The sequence below is a fragment of the Dryobates pubescens genome, chromosome 3, assembly GCF_014839835.1.
Source record: "Dryobates pubescens isolate bDryPub1 chromosome 3, bDryPub1.pri, whole genome shotgun sequence".
NCBI lineage: Eukaryota > Metazoa > Chordata > Aves > Piciformes > Picidae > Dryobates > Dryobates pubescens.
This window is the reverse complement of record NC_071614.1, coordinates 31,174,245-31,196,280: the sequence shown is the minus strand read 5'-3', so window position 1 is coordinate 31,196,280 and position 22,036 is coordinate 31,174,245. Positions and strand designations below refer to the sequence as shown.

The 22,036-nt window shown below is 38.0% G+C and overlaps 1 protein-coding gene across 2 annotated transcripts in view; it reads left to right on the top strand.

The window, feature by feature from the left end:
• ATAD2B (ATPase family AAA domain containing 2B) overlaps positions 1 to 22,036 on the top strand; it is a 79,196-nt gene that overhangs the window by 39,943 nt on the left and 17,217 nt on the right. Inside the window, exons 17-24 of one of the 2 annotated variants that reach the window (XM_054179901.1) lie at positions 3,773 to 3,905; positions 5,826 to 6,012; positions 6,681 to 6,866; positions 7,478 to 7,613; positions 7,925 to 8,121; positions 11,025 to 11,184; positions 14,809 to 14,931; positions 20,460 to 20,597. In XM_054179901.1, coding sequence (XP_054035876.1) covers positions 3,773 to 3,905; positions 5,826 to 6,012; positions 6,681 to 6,866; positions 7,478 to 7,613; positions 7,925 to 8,121; positions 11,025 to 11,184; positions 14,809 to 14,931; positions 20,460 to 20,597 — 1,260 coding nt within the window. The remainder of the gene's footprint in view (positions 1 to 3,772; positions 3,906 to 5,825; positions 6,013 to 6,680; positions 6,867 to 7,477; positions 7,614 to 7,924; positions 8,122 to 11,024; positions 11,185 to 14,808; positions 14,932 to 20,459; positions 20,598 to 22,036) is intronic. The other variant, XM_054179903.1, reaches the window with a different exon arrangement.

Here is a 22,036-nt window from a genome sequence, read left to right as displayed (position 1 = left end):
GTGTTAGGACCTGAAATTGGTGCTCCTGCCCTGTGTGTCACTTAGTTGTTCTCAATCCTTTGCTTGTTGACAGCTGAGAAGCAGGATGCAAAGGAATGCTGTGGGGACCTCACAGCTCAGCAGGTGATGCTGTGGTTAGCCAAGATTCCAGAGCCTGGTTATCTGCTGCTTAAGGAGGAAGTCCTGAGGCTTCCCTTAAACAGTCCTGATGCACTCCTGATACTGCTGATTCTGCTGGCTTAGCAAGTGAAGAAGCATTTGCTGTTTTGTCAAGTTAGCTTTTTGCCAAATTAGTGAGTAAAGTCACCCCACGAAGGGGTCAGATGTATGCCAGAACCCTGCTGCAGTGGGAGCAATATGAGTACATTGAGGAAGCAGGGAATTAGAAGGAATGTGACTGACTTGTTTTGACTGGCAGGGAGTCAGTAGGTTCTGTGTGTTTTCACCCAGCTCTTCTCTGAGACATACTTCAATAATTACCCTGGTTGTTTCTTTGAAGTTAAATGTCGAACAAGATATCTTGTTTTTGATACCTATTTACTCTCACGTACTATTTTCTACTGCTCTTACTGGCCCTAATGGTATTCATGGTTGTGTGTGAGTAATTTGAAAATAGTCCAGGAATAAAGTAGATGATGACTTTCAAGTCATGACTTTTCATTCCTATTCCAGAGCATGCTTTCAGACTGCAACCCAGGTGTCTTAAACTGATTGTGGTGCTGGCTGTGGCAGTTCCTCCAGCCCAGCTGTGCATTTTTGCTCTATCCTTTCCACTTTAGTACTTCAGGTCTTTTCTGAAACTGTTTCAGCCAGCAATCTCATCCAAAAGTTATGTCATCTTGTTGGGTTAGTTTTCTGCTGACTGTGGGATAACTGTAGGTTTTAACAAGTGTTGGAGTTGCTCCCAAGCCCCATTCCGTGCCATGTGGTGGTAGGTAGGGAGAAGTGAACTGACTTGCAGCTGCAGTTAGATCATATTAGGAGCCTTTGATCGTATTAGGCTTTCTTAACCAAAGCTGTTTCAGATATTTTAAGTTTCTCTGTATACTGTTAACCTGTTCATAAACCCAGCTAAGAGATAGTCAGTATTCTTTGAAGAAAGAAGTGTTCTTGTCATTATTGTGGCGTCTTAGTTGAGAAAATTTTCTTGATATTCCTATTAATTACTGCTAGTAATGAGTTTGGAAACATTTATTGATAGTTTTATTAGATAATTTATTGCTATGGCTTCTTTAAAATGTTTGTAGATAATACATTTTGAATATACATGAACTAAGGTTTCTCTACTAAACATTTCCTCTGTACGTAATTTTTTCATCTAACCCCTTTAAACCAAAGAAAATACTGAATAGTAGGGTTCATCTGTGTTAAGCCCAGCTAAATCGATTTTCACATACAATGTTTTTAAATGTAAATGCAGATTACACACTAGGGCTTCAGTTTTTCTCGACTCGGAGCCAGGTGTATAGCAGATGCCTGGGATTGGTTTTGCAGTCTGCAAGTCTTTTTCTGCATGTTTTTGCAGTTCACTAGCGATTCCTGCTCCTTGTAATTCTGTGAGTCAGATGTTAAGCAAAGGATGTCACAGACTTGATGCTTGGGATTAAAAGATAGGTTGCCCTTTTGAATAGTTATCTATTTTAAGAGGCAAAAGCTTTGTCCAGTGCATGAGCATAGGATTTACTGTGGTCTGCATTTGGTATAGCAAAAATTTTGCCTCTTTAGAGACTGGAGTGAGTAAAGAGTTAGGAGGCTTATGTCTAGTTGATTTGAAGGCCACTATTCTTGCCCTGAGGTAAATGTTCAGCAGATTATGAACTGTTTCTTTTTTGGTTACAGCCTAGCTTTTGGCTGCTGACTGAGGTCTGCCTTTTTTATCATTTTGCCCTCTGAGGTATGTAATTTCGTAGTCTTGTTGAGGGATGTGGCACATCCTCATCCCATACTTAGCAGAATGTTATTTCTGCCCAGACTAGGCTGAATCCAGTTCCTTTAATCATACAACCTACTAAGGGAACCTTAGTTATCTCTTCAGTTTTTACTGGGACCACCTATCTAGATTCATAGCTGCTAGATGCTGTCTGCATTCACACAGCCTCAAAGTTCATTCCTTTGTCCTGTGGTGGTGATTTGTTATGACTTCATGTTAATCTGGCAAATAATGCAGTGGGTCATATATTTGGGAATAACACTTGGCTCTCTCAGTATTTCACACTTTCTCAGCAGTCTGTTTTTCTGGGTGGCTGTGTCCAGTTTCAGGTGGTTGCCCTGAACAGTAGTGTGGTGAAGTGACTTTGGGCCCATCCATCACAGTATTTTGTTCCTTAGGGGACCTGGCTTCTGTCCTGCTCTTACTATACAGCTGAGTGGATGTGAGTATTTTCATTCCATTGTTGCAGACTGATTTCTTCCTGAGAGTGAGTGGCTTGGTAACATCAACTAAACTCCTTTTCTGGAGCAAAGAGGGTCTTTCCTCATTGTCAAGTTGAAGCAGTCTCCTCTTAATCCCATTGAAGCTCTGATAGCTAATTTAGCTGTATTTAATCTTCAGCTGTGAACTGGTTGTTTTGTTTAAGTGCCGTATTATTGTTATTTTGCAGTCTCTGCATTCTGTCATTTGAATGCAATCAGTCTTAGGTTTTTACTTCTGAAGGTTGCTATATTAGCAAGAGAATTAAAGTAGGTAAGGTACAATATATGAACATGAAAAATGGAACTGGTTGTGATAAAAAAAAAATCTGATATTCTTTGGCAGATTATGAGAGGGTGGAAAACAATTAGAAGAATCATGGAATAGTTTAGGTTGGAAAAGAGCTTTAAGATCATCTAGTCCAACCATCATCTAACTCTGCCAAGTCTGGTGCTAAACCATGTCCTGTAGCACCACATCTCTGCATCTTTTAAACACCACAAGGGATGGGGATTCAACTACTTTCTTGGGGATACTATTCCAGTGTCTAAAACCAGCTATCGGGCTCAACCCACCACACAGGGAAGAAATTTCTTCTAATAATCTGTCTCCACTGGTGCTACTTGAGGCCATTTGCTCTTGTCTCATCACTTGTTACTAGGGAGCAGAAACCAACCCTCACCTCTCTGCAACCTCTTTTCAGCGAGTGGTAGAGAGAGAAAGGTCTCCTCTCAGCCTCCTTTTCTCCAGGCTAAACAACTCTAGGTCTCTCAGCTGCTTCTCATAAGACCTCTTCTTCAGACCCTTCACCAGCTTTGCTATTCTCTGGACCAGCTCCAGCACTTCAGTGTTTTGTAGTAAGGGTCCTGAAAATGAATAGAGTATTCCAGGTGTGGCTTCAGCAATGCTGAGTACAGGAGGAATTCTTCATAAACATAGATTGTCTTGGTAGTCATGCAGTGAATAATCTTGGAAGAAGTGTCCCTGTAAAGATTTGGGCACGTAAACCAAGTAAGTACAAAATTCTGTGTAGTTGGAAGGTTAAAGATTTTACACGTTTAACCTTGAAAGACCTCTAGCTGTGAGATAAAACTAAAGGAAGCATTTAATAACAGGTTAAACATCTGCTGTTTGACATTGTTCTGGTTTATGGTTAAAAAATAATAAATTGCTATTATGATTAGACTTCTGTAATATTTGTTTTGATAATAAGTACTTATTCTGTGTTCTGGTATTTAGACAGTTTAAACTTTTTTCTATACTTTCTGCCACAATCTACATGAAGAAAAAGGTGATGTCTTTTCTTGTTTGTCTGTGTGCTTAGAAGTGATAAGGTTCTAACTGATACGTTTCTTGGAACAGATGTACCAAGTCTAATATTAGATGATAGTGAAGATGAGAATGCTTCATCAATTTTTGAGACAAGCTGTCACTCGGGATCACCAAAGAAACAGTCATCAGCTGCTATACATAAACCCTACCTGCATTTTACGATGTGAGTCTTCTCTAAATGTGTATAACCAGAAAGGTAAAACCATGAAATTTTTATGTCAGGAGAGGTAACAAAGATGACCTTTTGTTTTGTGGTGGGATTGGTCTTCTGTAATAGAAACATGCAAGTGTAAGGACAAGAGTTTAAATATGAGAATGGTTTTAGGAAAGACCACGTCATAGGCACAGTGATAAAAAATGTGCAGTAAATGTGCAGTAAACGCTTGTAAGGTTGGTAATAGCATTCTTGAAACAAGCCATTTTGATTTGAAAGGTAAGAACTGGGAAGAGAGGTATGTAGGAATATTTTTGTAGGGATAATTTGTTTCTTCTTGGTCCAAAGTATTGTTGAGCTTCAGTATATGCAGCTGTTTGGATGCATTACGTAACTAATGCGTTCAGCATTTCTAACATCTATTTTCCATTGGCTTTCATGGAATGTTTTGGGAAAATGGTAATTTAGAAAGTGTGTAAAATTTGAGCCATTCCTGTATAAATTGGACTGGCTACAGTAATCAACAATTATAAACCAAAGGGGTGTGGTGTGGTTTGGGTGTGTATGGGGTTTTTTGTTTGTTTGTTCATTTGTATTAAGAATAGTTTTAGAGTACCTTGTGATGGGTTCTGCATGGAGTTTGCTAAATAAGGAAAATGAGGTTAGGAAACTGTTCAGTGGTAGTACTGTTTAATAGAGCCATCTTGTGGAAAACTGCTAAATTCTTTGTGTGAAGGAGAAATGTCAGAACAACATTTATGGAAATCTAAGCTTAAAAATAACGATTTAAGTTTGAGGTACACAGTCAAGTATATTAATGCCAAATTTAAGCTTTGGTTATGAGGTTAGGAGAGAGGACTTGAAAATCAAAACAACTCTATATATTTGTGTGAATGTGTGTCTAAAAATAATCCTGCAGCCTGTGTTTACTTCTGTAAAGTATATAAGCCTCCCTTAATCTGTCTTGCCAAGCATTTTTGTTTGCTGTGTGTGTAACCTATTACCAGAACTGAGTAGCCAAAGGTCAGCAATGTTCATAGCTTTTACAAAATATTTAACCTGAAATAAAACCATCCAGTCTTGTTTCACTGCCCAAGCTGATTGATGTGCAGGTAAAAATGCTTTAATAGGAGAAAATGCAAATTAAAAAGTTGTATGTATCATGATTGTAAGGACTCCTTAGGGTTTCTTCTCAACAGGAAAACCGAAAAATAAGTTAATATTTGCAGGTTTTCCTTTAAAATATTTCTTCTGTCTGGAAATCTACTGAATGAAAGTGCATGAATATTCTCTAATAAATGGTGAATAGTTACACCATCACTGGAGGTGTTTAAGAGGAGACTGGGTGAGGCACTTGGTGCCATGGTTTAGCTGATTTGATGGTGTTGAGTGATGAGTTGGACTTGATGATCTTGAAGGTCTTTTCCAACCTGTTCTATTCTATCTTACTTCAGGTCCTATTTCTTAAATAAAGTATTGAAATATTAGGTGGTTCTAGCAAATTGAATAGCACTTAAAGGATGAATGGATTAACCTGGGGTTCCTGAGGCTGCTAACAAGATGCCTTAGTAATTAGGACTGAACTAGACATGATTAAGTAGATATCTTCACTGGAAATACATTAAATCTTTTTATATGATCCAGGAATTAACTTCAAATAAATTGATTATAACCAAAAATTTCATAAGTATAATGTACACAGCTTTGCACAGATGAATTTGAATTAAATTGTTCTGAAATAGGAGTATAGATGGAGCTCAAGCTGTTGAGACTTGGAATAGTGTTGAGGTATAGTCGAGCTATAGGCTATTGTAGGAAAGCTATTAGCCATTACTGAAAGTCTCCTGTATTCTAGAATACCTTATTTATATCCATCCATTGATACCATTGGCATGTTAGTTGTATTTTGAAACCATTACTGTGTTACAGGTCAGCTTATCACCAGCCAACCTCTTACAGACCAAGATTACTGCTATCTGGAGAGAGAGGTTCGGGTCAGACTTCGCACCTTGCTCCAGCACTATTGCACACGCTTGAAAAATTCTCTGTACACAGGCTAGATCTGCCAGCACTTTATTCAGTCAGTGCCAAAACGCCTGAAGAATCATGTGCACAGGTGATGTTTCAGATTCTCTTGTAATGATTATATTAAGTAACTCTGGGACAGATCAGTTGCATCAGTATAAACACGGATAACCAGAATGTAATTTAAAAGCCAGGTTTTCATAGGCTCCTTCTGTTTTCACGGTTAAAACAAAGAGGTCTCTGGAAGATGATTGATAATGTCTGCTGATCAGTGAGAGTAATTTCATTTTTAACTTGTCCCCTCAGTCACATACCTAATGTCAGGTAAGCTTAATCTGGGTATTGGTTTAATTAATTTTTTTTTTTTTCATTCACTTGTGTCTGAATTGATGTGCTGTGGTTCTAGGTTCATTTACTTAAATACCTTAGGTTTCCAAAGAGTTTGTGGTGGATTTTGTATGGATTGCAAACCAATTTAATTTTCATCTTGACTGTTCACTCTTAGCAAGTTTTAAAAATCTTTATGACAAGTAGTTGTTTTGTAGTCTCCCTAACACATCGACATAAAATAGTTGCATGATATAGCTAGCAGTCACAAACACTTGTTCAGAAAGCTTCTATCATTAGACAGTTTTATTTCACTGGAACATTTGTACATGAAATACCAGAGTCGTTTCCTAGTCCGCAGGACTTCTATTACTGACTAGTACTAGTAACAATTAGTTTCTCAGTTTAACTACCGTTTTTTCTTTTAATTAGATCTTTCGTGAAGCTCGAAGAACAGTACCAAGTATTGTTTACATGCCTCATATTGGTGATTGGTGGGAAGCCGTCAGTGAAACTGTGAGAGCTACTTTTCTAACTTTGCTGCAAGATATACCATCTTTCTCCCCTATATTTCTACTGTCTACCTCTGAGTCCATGTATAGTGAATTGCCTGAAGAGGTAAGTTTGTTGTTGAAGGAGGTGTTATTAGGGAGGTGTATGCTCTTTAGACCAGTCTGGTTTGCAGTGGTTTTCTAGCTTATTTCAAAATGTGTCAAACTAAAAATGTGCTATTAACTGAGTGTTGATAATCTGCTTCAATGAGGGATGTATGTCCATATTACTGATTTTCTTAATCTCCATCCTCCTTTGCTGAAAAGACTGAATTCTTCATTTTTCAGTAGTTCACTTTGACACACAACTACAGTCTAATGCAGATCTAGTGTGAAGTCCTGACCATTAGCTTTGCATCTTCTGAGGCTCAGAATGGGGGAGGAAAGTTCCTATTTTTTTTCCTACAGATTTCCATTTTTTTTTTTTTTGTTATTTTAATTTCTGCCCTTTCTTTTCACTCCAGCTCTGGCCTTTGTTAGGATCATGGGATACTGCAAATTTAGTTACTACAGAAAATTCAGTGACAGTTGATAGTTGTTTTCCCTAGGCTGTGTGTACAGCTTTGGGTAGAGTTTATTATCTGGTGTGGCTAATGGAAAAGTTTAATTGATCAGGTATTTTTGAGTAGGGGCTCAGTTTTCTTAATGCTGCTTGTTTTGTTTTGTTTTTCTTACTAGGTGAAATGTATATTCAGAATCCAGTATGAAGAGGTTTTTTATATTCAGAGACCAAGTGAAGAAGACAGATGGCGATTTTTCAAAGGATTAATTCTTGATGAGGCAGCAATGCCCCCACCAAGAAGGAAACAGGCTGGTAAACTAAGTTACAGTAAAACCTAAATTAATAATGTGATCTGAATGTTTTTGTTTTGTGATACTTTCCACTTTCAAAAGGTGTGAGTAAATGACAGTGTAATGTTTAACAGTGTTAATGAGTGCCCTTGAATAAATTCTGTGCATTACAGTGGCTGGTTTTGGAAAATGGAGAGCTGTGGGGTTTAGGGTGCAGCGGTAGTTAAATTGCTGAGCTAGACGAAATACGTAATGAAATTTGCAGTGGCATAATCCCAAGGGCTGCAGTGTTGTTAATGTTTCTGTTGCCTGACTTGTGTTTTGTTTCCCTAGCTCTTCGTGCTCTGGAAGTTCTTCCTCTTGCACTGCCATGTCCTTCCCGTGAGCTGTCAGAAGCAGAAAAACAGCGAATGGAGGACCAGGAAGAGAACACATTGAGAGAGTTGCGGTTGTTTCTCAGGGATGTTACCAAGAGGCTGGCCACAGACAAACGCTTTAACATCTTCAGCAAACCGGTGGATATTGAAGAGGTCTTGTTTCAGTAATGTGCAAACAATGAAGTTGAAGCTATTAGAAAAAAGAAAAATAGCTATTTGACCTGTTATCTATCCAATCCAAAATGCTAAATTGTAGCTGATGAGGTAGTCATATCTCATCATTTCTGGTACAAGGAGCCTGGAGCACATTCTCTGGCCGTTGAAAATCCTTGTGCATTCCTGTCAATTTTATGACTGAAATAAGCATTTTAAAATGCCATCACAACTATTACCCACCAATGCTCTCAAAAGTATTTGAAACCATAAATACAATTTTTTTTTAATGAAAGCTTTTACAACATTGTAATCATAGGCATGATAATATTGGGAAAGTGATCTGTGTTCTGTAATGTATTCAGCATTAATAGTATTGTTGAGTAATTTCAGCGGTAATGCTCCTGGATGCCATTAATCACAGATGGTGGCACATTATAAGGCATTAACTGGTCGATTATGGAGTGCACACCTAACTGATGAGACAGTTTGATCTGTAAAGCTATTTTCAGGTGCTTCTATGTGAATAGGATTGTGTTCGGTCTGACTTTGAGAGGCTGGCCAATTGCATAAATGAAAAAAAGCTTCATTTCTTCTGAAGAGAAGCATGTGTTTGGGAAGACATTGAGATGAACATGAGACATTAATCATAGAAACACAGAATGGTTTGGGTTGGAAGGGCCCTTAAGGATCATCTAGTTCTAACCCCCTTCTATGAGCAGGGACACCTACTAGACCAGGTTGCTCAAGGGTATGGACACTTCCAGGATTGGAGCTTCCACAGGTTTTCTGGGGAGTCTGTTCCAGTGCCTCACCACCATTTTGGTTAGAAGCCCTTACCCCTTGTCCTATCTGTACATGCTGGTGTAAATGTTGTTCTCCAGTTATCCTGTAGGCCTCCTTCAAATACTTGGAAGGTTGCTGTAAAGTCTTCCTGGAGCCTTCTTCAGGCTGAACAACTCCAACTCTCTCAGCCTGTTTTTTGTAGGGCAGGTGCTCCAGTCCTGCATTCATCTTTGTGGGCCTCCTCCAGATAGGCTCTCAACAGTTCCATGACCTTATGTTGAGGGTTCCAGAGCTCCCAACAGCTAAAAGAGAAGATCTTCAGAAGTAGAGTACAGCACTGTAAAAAACCAATTTATTATGTAAAATCCATGCAGGATGAACAAGAATCTTTTATGGGCCCTGAAGTTCTCTTTTAATTTGAGCTTTCCATAGTGTTTGGTATCTGACTGCTTTTTGAAAGGCTTACAAGAGCTTTTTAATGTGGCAGCTTAAGGTGTGAGCATGGTATAAGCAGCAACTTCCTTCTGATTTTTTTTTTTTTTTTAAATAACACTGTTTGGGAGGTCCATTTTGTAGGAAACTCTTCATACTCAGGCAGTTTCTCTGCACAAAGAATTTGTGATCCAACTTAGGTGAATGAGGCCACGCAATGAAAGAACAAATGACCATCCTTGTTTGTAGATGGAGAGAATTGAAATGTGAATTTATTATTTAAAGACTTGGCAAAAACTCTTAAGATATCACAGCACCAGAATGCAAATATAATCCTTTTCATCCCAACTGATCTATTTGAGCACAGGACTATCGTTCCTTTTCTACAGCAGCCTGTCTGCTCGACTTCCTTAGAAAATGTGTGAAGTTTGTTCTGCTCCTACTTGTGTTGCAGAGAATGTTGCTGTGTGATAAGGACTTTTGTGACTTAATTCAGCAGCAGTATTTACAGTTTCCAGTAAGGATTCTTTCTGATGATGTGCTAGCAAGAGAAGGAAGCCCATTGCTTGGCTTTCCAATCTCTAAACCAGTTATCTTCCTGTTTCCACAGAGGGAGACAAAAAGAGAATTTTTGCAATTTAAATTTTTTTATCATAAATGTCAATGTATATAGGAATGAGGGAAAAAAATTCTGTTTGCTGAAGTAATGCCTTAATGTTAGTTGATGTTTTAGTGTATTTTTTTAATGAATCTCTACAGATAATTTATTAAAAAAATCTCACAGAGCCATTATGGCTTGATCAGAAAATGTATTTAGCTCTTCAGTGTTTTGGCAGCCAAGTTCGCATGTGGGTGGTTTCAGAAATAAAACCCACAGTACTGTCTCTGAGGCTGTCAGTATTTTTAATTGATTGTAATCCTAATCACATTGAAACATTCCAGTATGTTAGGGTTTTGTGGTGAACTTCGTTCCAGCAGCTGTGCTCGATACTATTTTATGGTATCATTAATCACATGAAATTACTATTTGGTGCATCTTAGTGGTTGCCAAATCTCCGGTTACAAACTCAGCTCATAGTAAGCTGTGAACTGTGACACAAGGCTTTGTCTTTAGACTGTCTTTCCTTAGGCTAATGTCTTCAGTGGATAAAACCTGAGTTTTTATTGTCATTGGATGAGTAATTGGAAAAACTATTCAAAAGATGATATTTGAAAGCTGATAATTTGACTGTTTGGTGTTATGAGAACTCTCTACCTGCAAGCTGAACAAAGCATGGCTTCCATAGTTTTTCCTGGGGTTTCAGGTTAGGCTAATTGGTTTGGGGTTTTTTTTGCCTTTCTAACCCCAGACAGTTTAATAACACTATTTAAAAAAAAAAAAAAAGACTTTAAATAAACTGAAAAAATACATTTACATTAAAATTTTTTGCATCAAAAATACCATTACATTCAAGTTGAAAGATAAACAGGCGATCTCCTGGGGAAAAAAGTAGCTTTGGAAGTCGTATGTTTTGTTTAGTTTCATGAAACTTACGTTTTTAAAGTCAATTTGTTTAGAAATAAGTGTGTAGCTAATGCATTAGAGCTAAGCATGTGGAATGAATAAATAGAGTTTAAAGATATGAAACTGGGAATGTTGGAATGCATATGATCCTGTTTCATTTCTGTATGCTGTTTGTTTGTAGGTTTCAGATTACCTTGAAGTTATCAAAGAGCCAATGGACTTATCAACAGTAATAACCAAAATTGATAAACACAACTATTTAACAGCCAAGGATTTCCTAACAGATATTGACTTGATCTGCAGCAATGCATTGGAGTACAATCCAGACAAAGATCCTGGAGGTAAGAACCTACTTCCTTTTGGCCTACTTAAACCCCAAAACCTAGTATTTAATTGTGTATTTGATTATTACGCAGGCATTTAAATAAACTGCATGCTGTGTGATAATTAGGATAAGCAAGTCCTAGGGTCTGTGCTTTTAGTATTCTGAGGCATGTGGTGCACTCGGGGACATGAAGAGAGCAGGAGAACTACAGAATTCACGAGTTGTTTTCTAATAAATTAGGTTTTGTGGTGGCTTTTCAAATTTGATAGCTCCTTTTCAGTGAGTAGACTTTGTATATACACAAAACCCCAACGTAATTTCAAGAGCTCTGTAGAGGATCCTGCATGCAATCTGGCAGTGCCCTGCTTTATTTCCACAATGCCTTCCAACAATAAATTCACACACAGAAATTAGGAACTATTTATTTGGGGATAAAAATAAAACAGGGTAAATCATCAGGCAAGGAAGTCAGTTACAGCTGATTAGGAAAGATTAGAAAGTATTGTCTTGACAAAGTGTGATGGGCTGCTTTCAATTAAAATGGAATTTGTAGATTGAGATGCATGTAAAAGCTGTTCATGCTCAAAACTAGGGAAAGAACATCTTGTGCACTCTTTGCCTACAGTGTACATTGCCAAAAGAAAACCTTTCAGCTGGCAGCTTCAGGAGTCATCAACAAAAACAAGAGGAAAGCACCCTTTTAATGTAGTTGTATTTAACTTACGTGATACTTGGAAATCTTGGTCCATCTACAAATGTAAGCCAAGGTGTTAAAAGCTTTTAATTGACTTTTGTGAAATCATTAAATCAGTTTATGGGCTGATTTTCTGTATCTAGCTTCTCAAAGGTTTTGGTTTTCAGAGACATTTGCAAATGTCTCATACATAGACTTGATACAGTATAGTCTGGTCAAGTAGTTAGGCAGTGTTTATCTCTTTGCCTTTTGAACCCAGTGCTGGTTCAGATCTGTGTAAAGCAAACTTTATGCAATTTATGAAGAATTTTGGTTTACAACTGAAAAATAAATGATGAAATACAGCAAAATGGTTTTTTGGCTTTCTAATCCCACAGTTGTGAGGAGCAGCAATATGTAATTGATGGGAACTAATCCAAGTCTTGATGGACTGTGTCTCTGAAAAGTGCCTGTTTACAAGACGAGGGCTGTGAGAGCGATCTGAATGCAGCTGATACATGTTTGTGACTTAGAGATATGCTTTGGGAAAAAAAATTAATAATACACACCCACCCTTTGTTCTTGCTTTCAAGCCATTTGTGTCTGTGGGCTTGGTTCTTTAGGTCTAGGAAATGCAGTCTGAAGAGGTGGTGGTTTTTTTTTTTTTTTGGTGGTGGTGTTTTGTGTGTGTTATGTTTTGTGGGTTTCTTTTTTTTTTAAGTTACAAAGCAGGTATTATGTGACTACAAACTCCTAAGATCAGATCAGGCTTGTAAATAACAAGTTTCACATTTGAAATAACAAAGACAGCTTGGGGAGCATTTAGTGGCAGAAGTTTTCATTTGAGCTTGCCCAGAGAGAAAGACTCATGTGTATTTAGGGTGACCAGAACAGGGCTATGTTTTTGGTATTCCTTGCCATCAAGATAGAGCTAGTAGAAAAGGATCTGGCTATTTTTGAGTTAATTTTTGGATTAGAGTTTCTCATGATTGAGTAGGTAATGAAAGCTAGTTCTGTCCGCTGGGTTGTCAACAGCTGATGATGTATTGCTCTTCTGACGTGCAGGATTTCTTGAGCTATTGTAAGGAATGCAGTGCTGAAACAGCACATCATAGCTATTCTGAATAAGCACTGCATTGCATTAAAAATTCAGATGCATTAACTAAATATTCACCTGTAAATGCTTACATTCTTTAAAGCTGGGCATATATGTTTGCCTCTGCTTCATGCTTGAATTTGTGGAAGCTGCCTACTGTACCTGTTTCTACTGTTTTACATGCAGTACAGATATTCAAAACCGCCTTCTTTGTTGGGTTTGTCATTTATTTATTTACTTTGTGGTTGGGATTTTTTTCCAAGTGCTTTGCTATAAGATTTCAGCTAGTTTATGTAGCAAGATTTTTAATTCTTCCCCCTCTGATTTTTGACCAAGAAGGGTTAAACCTTGACCTATCATGGTCATAGGCATGGAAACCTATCCATAGTGCATTGCACATCATAGTATTTGCCTCTCTGTGGGAAGGTCTTGTCCCTCACAGGATAGGAGGAAAGTAGTAATAGTTCCGTCAAATAACTTGTTTGTTTGTGTTTTTTGTTTCTTTTGGGGAGCGAGGGAGTCTTCTTTACCCCCCTTTATTTTGTGAGGACATTTTAAACTTTATCATGTGACCAATGTGCAAAATTGTATCTGCAAGGAAGGCAGTGTGTGTTTTGTGATCATGAAACATAATGCTTTATCAATAGGTGCAGGTAAATATTTCTAATTTCCAGTTGATTTAAGTAGCAATAGCTATCAGCAGAAAACATGTAGAGCTCATTTGGCTGGATACTGGATATTCTTTTTTCACTCAGCAATTTTTCCAGCTGTAAAATTTGCAGTTTCTAGAATTGCAAGCCTTTAATAAATGTTTGCTGATTTTTCTTAATTGTCCACTTTAGTGATTATTACAACAGATTAAATCTGTTCATTGTGTAATATGTTGAAGACCTTAATGTTGATATTTGCTGTTGAAATGCCTCCATTAAGTGGAAAAAGTAACTCAGTAAGGATGAACTGACAAATATGTTTGTGCTTTAGAAGCAAACAATGAGTGTTGTAGGTTTCATTGAAAAACTGTGTTCTAGATGTTTCTTTTCTTCACATACTGGTTTACTAAGCTACAGTTACTTTTCCTATTTCAGCAACACTGAAATAATTTCTTGTGTGTTTCAAAGACATGGGATTGTCTTCTCTGAAAAAAGTTTTTTCCATGAGTCACATTTAGGCTTCCAGTATGGGCAATGTATTTTTTTTTTTTGTCCTGTTCCCCAAATAGAGATGAAAATGTAGCAGACTCAAGGATTGTTTCTTGCCCATTTTTCTTCAGTGGATCAAAATGAGAAATAGCTATTCAATATAAGCAATACAGTAATCTGATTTAGCACAATTTCAAATCTTCTAGTAGCTGTTAAATAAAAAATGAGCAATAATTTAGGGTTAAAAAAAGGAGAAATGTAATTAAACCAGGTCTACCATACAAATTCAGGAGACATCCAGTATGATTTTGCAGGCAGTATAATTGTATGAATGTTCCTAGACACCAGTGGGTAAATTAATTCCTGGATAAGTCTCCTATTACTTCTATGACTCTCTGTACTGTACTCAGTATACTATGTAGAGACTGGTCCACTTGCTGATTCTAGTAACTTTCTAAGGATTGCAACTTGATATAGGTATGTTCACTATTCACTGTTTACATTTGTTTATAAATGCCACTATTCATTAAAGGGACAATTGGTCCTTCCAAAAAGTTGGGTTGTGATTTTTAAGCATGCTGTGGTACCGATCCATCTACATTGTCATGCATTTGTTGTATTTCCCAGTTACTTCTGTATCAGTGCTGTAACATGCAATACAGAACAACATAAAATGGTGAAGAATTTCTGTGAGTGGGATAGAATTAACAAGTGTGTTCTCTTGTTTTCTAGATAAAATAATTAGACATAGAGCTTGTACATTGAAGGACACTGCTCATGCTATCATTGCTGCTGAACTGGATCCGGAATTTAATAAGATGTGTGAAGAAATCAAGGAAGCGAGAAGGAAAAGAGGTATGTTTAACTTCATTTGTCATAAAAGTTTTAAATTGAAGATGAAATATGGAACGTGTGTTGGACTCAGGCAGTGCATATTAAAGGGTGACTGAGCTTGAAACATCTCTAGTTTTTCCAGCTATGTGAGCTGGTCTGGTAAGGCACCATCCCCTTCAAAAGGAGGATGCATTGCCTGTTGGTACAAAAAGTGCTGTGGGATATGGTGAACAGATAAATGCTGGCATTTCTCTGCTACCTGAAGGTGTAGTGAAACCAGAGCTGTGTTCTGAAAATGCAATGTAATGCAGTGTAATAACTGTTATAACTGGGGAGAATGGCATTTAGAATGGTGGATTTTCAGTTCACCCTGGCATGTGCATGAGTACATTTGCTGATAATCTGTTGATAAAGAAACAACTATTGCATCCACACTGATGGGGGCATGAACTTGACATTCCAGTAGTCCAGAATCAGGAAATAGTTCACTCCATCATAGGACATCAGTGACTTAGTTTTATTTAAGTTAGTGCAGTTGTCTTCCGCTTCTAGCCCATAGACTGCCAAGTTTATGCACAGCTTTCTAAAGTGATCGAAAGCCCAAACATACTCCCTGTACTGCAACAGAGCTCAGGTCACATGAAAGATTCTGTAACTTCATGGAAAATTTCTCAGGTTCTGCAGAAGGTTTAAAATTACTGAGGTATAACATGAGAACAAAATTTCATGCTGGTTTAAGGTTACTGATTTCAATAATACCAGCTTTGCCTTGGCAAATTTGTTTCCTGCTTTGCCTCTTGCTTTGGTGAAGAAACTGCATTATTTGATTTCTAGGTTGAATTTGGCTGGGCTTAACATGAAGCTTCTGGTTCTTCAAATAATTCTATCAGTAGACTCAAGACCCTTTATTAATAAATTTCTTTGAACTGTACAAGTATCTGTAGGCTTTTTTTTCTTCAGGTTTAAACAGATACAGTTCCTTTTTATTTTCTTATTCAGTCATGCATTTTTTTGGTCTAATTCTGTACAAGCTTCCAATGCGTGTCTTGAATTGTGGATAAGAGCACCACTTGTAATTCACTGTGGTTGTGAAATAGAACTAGTATAATGTCTTCTGTGCTTTTTATCAGAAGTATAAGAATATTCACAATTCTGGCCTCAGTGTCATACTGTGAGCTATGCTCAGTTAATTATCTTTGGGTCCCCCCAGTTGTTAAAGGCTATTGCTTCTGAGGTTAAAGTAACTGTTTGTAAGAGCTCTTTGTTAGAGAGATTGACTTTATAGCTTCTAAGTCCCTCTTTGCAAGTGTCCCAGGGGCTAACTGGAATGCTGCCCCTTTCTTTTGTGGCAGTCACCAAGTAATACATATTTTTGGGGGCAAAACCTGGAGACCCTGTTCAAAGAGGTGGGTTTTCAAAAGTCATAGTTAAGTCTGATGTCATGCAATGAGCTTATTAAATCAGGAAAAAAAACCCAAAGACTATTGGTGTCAGATGCTGGTTAGCGGACCTTCAGATACAGGGAGGTGACTAGCAGCGCCAGTTTTTTGTGGGTGATCACAGCTCACCTGCAACAGTGGAGAAGTTTTGAAGTGTGTTCTATGCTTTGGCATGGAAATAGTTACAGTGTCACAGATACCTGCAAGTCACATGTCAAAGGTGCTTATACTTCTGCACTGCCTTGTGGTGATTTCAAGAACAAACGGCTTTGTAGTTTGTCCCATGTGCAGAGTGTGGAAGGCTGAGATCATGTATGGATTAGCAAGGACTGAATGTTTAGAATGCATGGAAGAAGTTGTGCTTAACTGGTTATGGATGAATTGAAATATATCAAGTTTTTGAGGTCTGGTGTGATGGTTTAGCCCACTGGCATTAACAAAAACTCAGCTAACTCAGTTGGGGGAAGCAAATAGAAGCTGTATTTACAAAGCAAAACTGCACTCTACGATAGAATGCAAAGAATATGTACAAATATACAGTACTTACAATGTTATACAGGTATTTACAAGGAGAAAACAGCACGGAAATCCCCCTGTTCAAGGGGAAGCTGCCCCACTTCCCCCCTAACCTCTCCTTCCCCCTTTTCCTCTGTTTAATTAGAAGAAAAGAGAATGTTAGGGAGAGCTGTTAGTTGAAAGTGTTGTTAGAAAGTCAGTATGCTTATCTCGGAGTTAGCTGATGAGGGTCTTCTAGCAAAGCTGAGCAGAAAGCAGCAGCCAGCAGAAAGAACAGAATGAAGTGGGATGTGAGATAGTGCTAGGGGTACACCTCACATCTGGCCAATGAAATTAGTTTAGAATAATCTCTTGTTTTCCTTTTTATACCCCACCGTGGATTTGTTAGTACTATTTCACTCTCCTGCTCGAAAATCTGCAGCTAGCTTTTTAAAGGCATAGCCTGAAATTGTCACATCTGGGAAACATCATGCTGTAAGGCAAGCACAAGAGTTTGTCCTATCCCTGGGTCAGGAGTTGTCAAAGATAGTGGTGTAGAACATGAAGAGGATGGCACTTCAGGCACATAATCTTGGTACTGGCAATTGTAATGAATGGAAGGAATGTGAATAGTGATCAACCTTGCCATTACTTCTTTTTTGCTCTACAAAGTGGGATCAGCGAAATCATAGTCCAACTGCTAGTTAAGACTATGATGTGCACTCTGTTTTGGAACACTTTGAACAAGGGACAACAAAGGCATATATTAGTTTTGGATGTCCAGAAGTTTTAAGGGCTATCTGGTTTCTTCTTTAGACTAATTACCAGATAGTCAGGTATAGAAGTGATCCCCAGATCCTGCTTAGAGTAGAATAGAATAAACCAGGTTGGAAGAGACCTTCCATCGTGTCCATCCCATCATCCAGCACCACCTAATCAACTAAACCATGGCACCAAGCACCCTATCAAGTCTCCTCCTAAACACCTCCAGTGATGGTGACTCCACCACCTCCCCGGGCAGCCCATTCCAATGGGCAATCACTCTCTCTGTGTAGAATTTCTTCCTAACCTCCAGCTTGAACAGAGGGGCCCAGAACTGGACTGCTTCTTGCCCTCAGCTTCATAGTAAGAGTGTATGTTGGCATAATGCTTCAGTGAGGACATATATGTGGAAAAATGTGTAAACTGTGCCTTTTGTTGTCCAAAAGCTTTGTGCAATGAGTCACTTAAATGCAAGGTTGGTTGCTTATGCCAAGCTGTTTGCCTGAGTAGTGCTACCCAATGAAATCATGCTGAATTGGCCATCCAGCCTTGTTGCCTGACCAGTTTGAGACAGTACTGGGGAACTCTACCTTTAAGTAGTTCTTTAATATTAACTAGAGAAGTCCAGTCAAGACCTTAAATGAGTGTTAAGACTAGTGTCACAGTGAGTGTGTTTCACTGTATGAAGCAGACTGCTTTTTCAGCTCAGAGTACCCTAATCTGCTTTTCACTTTCCTTTAAAAGTTCAAGGCTGGCATGCATGCAGTCTAATTGAGAAAAAAACCAAACCAAAACATTCAGTGTCCACATTTCTCTGCATATGTTTCTAGTCTTGTTGCTACCTTCAAGCTCTATCAAGGTACAATTCTTAGTTTGCCAGCAATGCTCTTGTGAAAGAAGGGCAATAATGCAAACAGTGGACTACAGGGAATATAAATCCAGTTTATCATGAGAATCTGCTAGCAGGTCTTGGACTGAATGTAAAATTTATCTTAATACCCTCTCAGAAGAGGTTAGGGCAGTGTTACAGTGTCAGGTTGAGTTAGAAGTCTGGCTGCAGCTGGCATAAAGGAAATTTGTCTTTGGACCGAAAAAGAACATGCCTTGTACTTGGCCAACATTTTCTTTGCTACATTTGGAAAGACTTCAACATGAATCGAGCAAACTGACCTGCGTGAGACTTCTAATATATTTTCTGGAAATGTTATGAAGTGTTTCTATCTGGAATCACAGAGGAGCTTGGAAGGCAAATTACACATATTGTAGGCTTTTTAATCTTTACCCAGTTAAAAAGCCATTGATTTTTCTGAATTGTGCCATGTATTAGCTCTTAATTTATTTCCAGGGTACTGCAGATGAAGGTTAAGGCTAAAAATCTCTATCCCTTTTCTTTACAATTCGCTTGGCAAGTTACTAATCTTACATAGTTACAAATGAAAGGTTTTTTTTTTTTTACATCACTTTCTTTTTCCACTGCTTTTATGTGTGGGGTTGTTTTATGGGGGGTGGGGGGTTTTTTTTTGGTGGGATTTCTGTTTTTGACAGATCTGCCATTCTTATTTAGTATTGAGACTGCCAAACAGTCTCAAAAGTAGTACTGAAGTGTAACAGGAAAGTAAGCTACATAATAGAATGTGTGTAGGAGTTAAACTAGAATTTCTTGTTCCTGTATTATGGAATTGAGGTGCTGTTGCTGAAAGGCTGTAAATCTGGTAGGTTCTGAGATAGTAAATAAATAAAAAATTAAAATACTAGATTATTAGAATTTGCAGCTTCTTGTTGAAACCAGTAGATAACAAAGTGGTGGGTATTTCAAGTAATGAAATACGTTTGGTATGTGGTTCAAGGTACCTAGAAACCTTATGCTGTAGCTTTTCACTGTCAGGTGAATCTTCTCTCAGGCTGCGCCAGGGGAGGTTTAGGCTGGAGGTTAGGAGGAAGTTCTACACAGAGGGAGTGATTGCCCATTGGAATGGGCTGCCCGAGGAGGTGGTGGAGTCGCCATCACTGGGGGTGTTCAGGAGGAGACTTGATAGGGTGCTTGGTTGCATGGTTTAGTTGATTAGGCGGTGTTGGATGATAGGTTGGACACGATGATCTTGAAGGTCTATTCTAATTTCTACATTCTTCTAGTTTAGAGTTTGTTGTGAACTCTTGATCACATGTTTCTGGTTATTCAAGACATGGTATAGTGTTTTGAAGACTGATACAGGAAGTTCTAGTTCACAAATACAACATTTCAGAGATACGTTTGTCTTCAAAATATGCTTAGGTAATAGGAAAACTTTGCATTCTTAGAATTTCACAAAACCCACCTTTACAACAGTAGAGGCTATGAGAAGAATTTACGTTACAGAAAGCAAACCACACTTTTTCTTAGACATAGAATGATATTTTTCTTAATCTAAGAGCTCATATTGACTCTGAAGTTGATCCATTTTACATAATATGGTGACAATACAAGGTTTTTGCTCAGATAATCTTTGTGCTGTGGCATACAGCATCATTATGAATTGCCATTTATTTTCAATAATCTGCTTGCAATTTGGAAAAACTGAAACTGTCAATAAGAATTTGCTGCATAGAGGAAATACAGTAAGAAGTGTGCAATCTTTGGGGACCCAAATGTGAGAGGCAGTCATGTTTTTCTAAGCTGTCAGAGCTGTCATGCAACCAGTAAGATGTTTTGTCAGTAGAAAACAAATATTTTCGATTCTAATCTGTTTTGAATGTCCTATTAAATATTAATTTATGTATTTTTATTGCAGCATGATACTCCAAGTTTCTTTTAAAATTCAGTAGTTTTATGCAGCTTGGTTTATTTAAATAGGTATGGTTATCTTTTGTATGCAGGCTTACCAGTAGCAGCAGAACAAATAAATCCTCATGGTTCTACTGTGCGGAAAATGGAGGCTAGAGTTGAAGATGCTTTTCGGAACAAACAAAAACCTACCATGGCTGTGTGGCCTAACTCTGCAACTAAATGTGCATGTGAGTATCTTGGGTGATAACTGAACAAAGCCAGAGATATTTCCAATGGCAAACATTTGAGATGTGTCTCTATTACTGTTTGTTGATATTTTGTGAGGTAATTTGTAGGCATGAAACGTGTGAAACTTCAGCAAAGACTTTTTCTAACTGCACGAAATACCTGCCCAGGAAGTTGTAAAGCAGCAGGATTTCTGGTTTTATGATAAGAAATAACTGTGTTTCCAATGTAATGAGTGTTACATTTTCTTTGTAAAAGCCTGTTTTCAGTATAAGAGAACTCTGATCTTATGAGGAGACTACTTTGATCTGATGAGCGCTGTGGATGCACACACCAAGTATACAATTCCTAAGTACCTATCTACATGCTGCTTCACACTTTCATGTACACTACAGTTACTTGCTTCTTATCTTCCATACATACAGTATAGTGCTAGAAGTAAAAAAAAAAATAAAAATGAGATACTTAATTGTATTTTCTGTTGCATCCTCTGGTCTAATTGCTGGAGGATGCTAAGGTACTATTGCTGCAGCCTACTGGATTAGCCTGGTAAGTGAGCAGAATCTCAGAATTGCAAGGAATGACTGTGATATAGGTAGTCAGAGGCATTGTAATTATTTTCAAGAGGTAAGTTGATTACAATAAGTAAATACACAGCATATTTTTTTTCTTGGGAACAAAAAGATCAAGAGAAGGTATGAGGAATATACTACTAGCTCTGCGTGCCTTCCCACTGATGTGGAATCCGTTATTAATATAGTATTAATAATACTGTCAGTTATTGCTTAATAAACAAACTGATGAAAGCTGACAACTTTTCATTGGTCTTTGCTCTCCTTCATGGTGCTTTTCCTTGATGAGAGTTTTCTAGGCATGGTGATAACTGCCCAGACATGAACATTGTTTATATATGAATGATAGTGTTGATGTCAAATAGCTTAATTAATTAGAGGTGTGTAGTTCTATTTCCTGGAGCTGTAGTTTTTCCATTAAAGGAATTTAAGTCAATCGTACAGAGTTATGGCTTGTATAAAGTGTTACATAATAAGTTGATGGTGTGGATGCAAGCTGTTCTTTATTCATTTGGCAGCTTGTGCAAAGACAGAGGAGGGAAGGAGTTCTGGAATGCCCCTTTTTTTTTTTTTTTTTTTTTGTATTTTCTTATGAAATCCAAGATGGGGAGTTTCACTCTGGCTGATCTGTAGAGCATTTTCCTGGTTCTGCCTGCTCTGCAGTAGGGTTTCTACATCTCCAAGCCAGCAGCCGTTACTGGTGACTTGTATAAAAAGAAACTCTGGTACCTCTGCTTTTTTCTCCACCTTATATTGTGGATGCAGTGGCAGTTGTTTGAAGACTGGAACTATTGCCTGAAAGAAATTGCTGGTGTTTCTGTGTATAAACAGTGTTAAGGCACCATTGCTGGTAGTGTTTCAGAGATTCA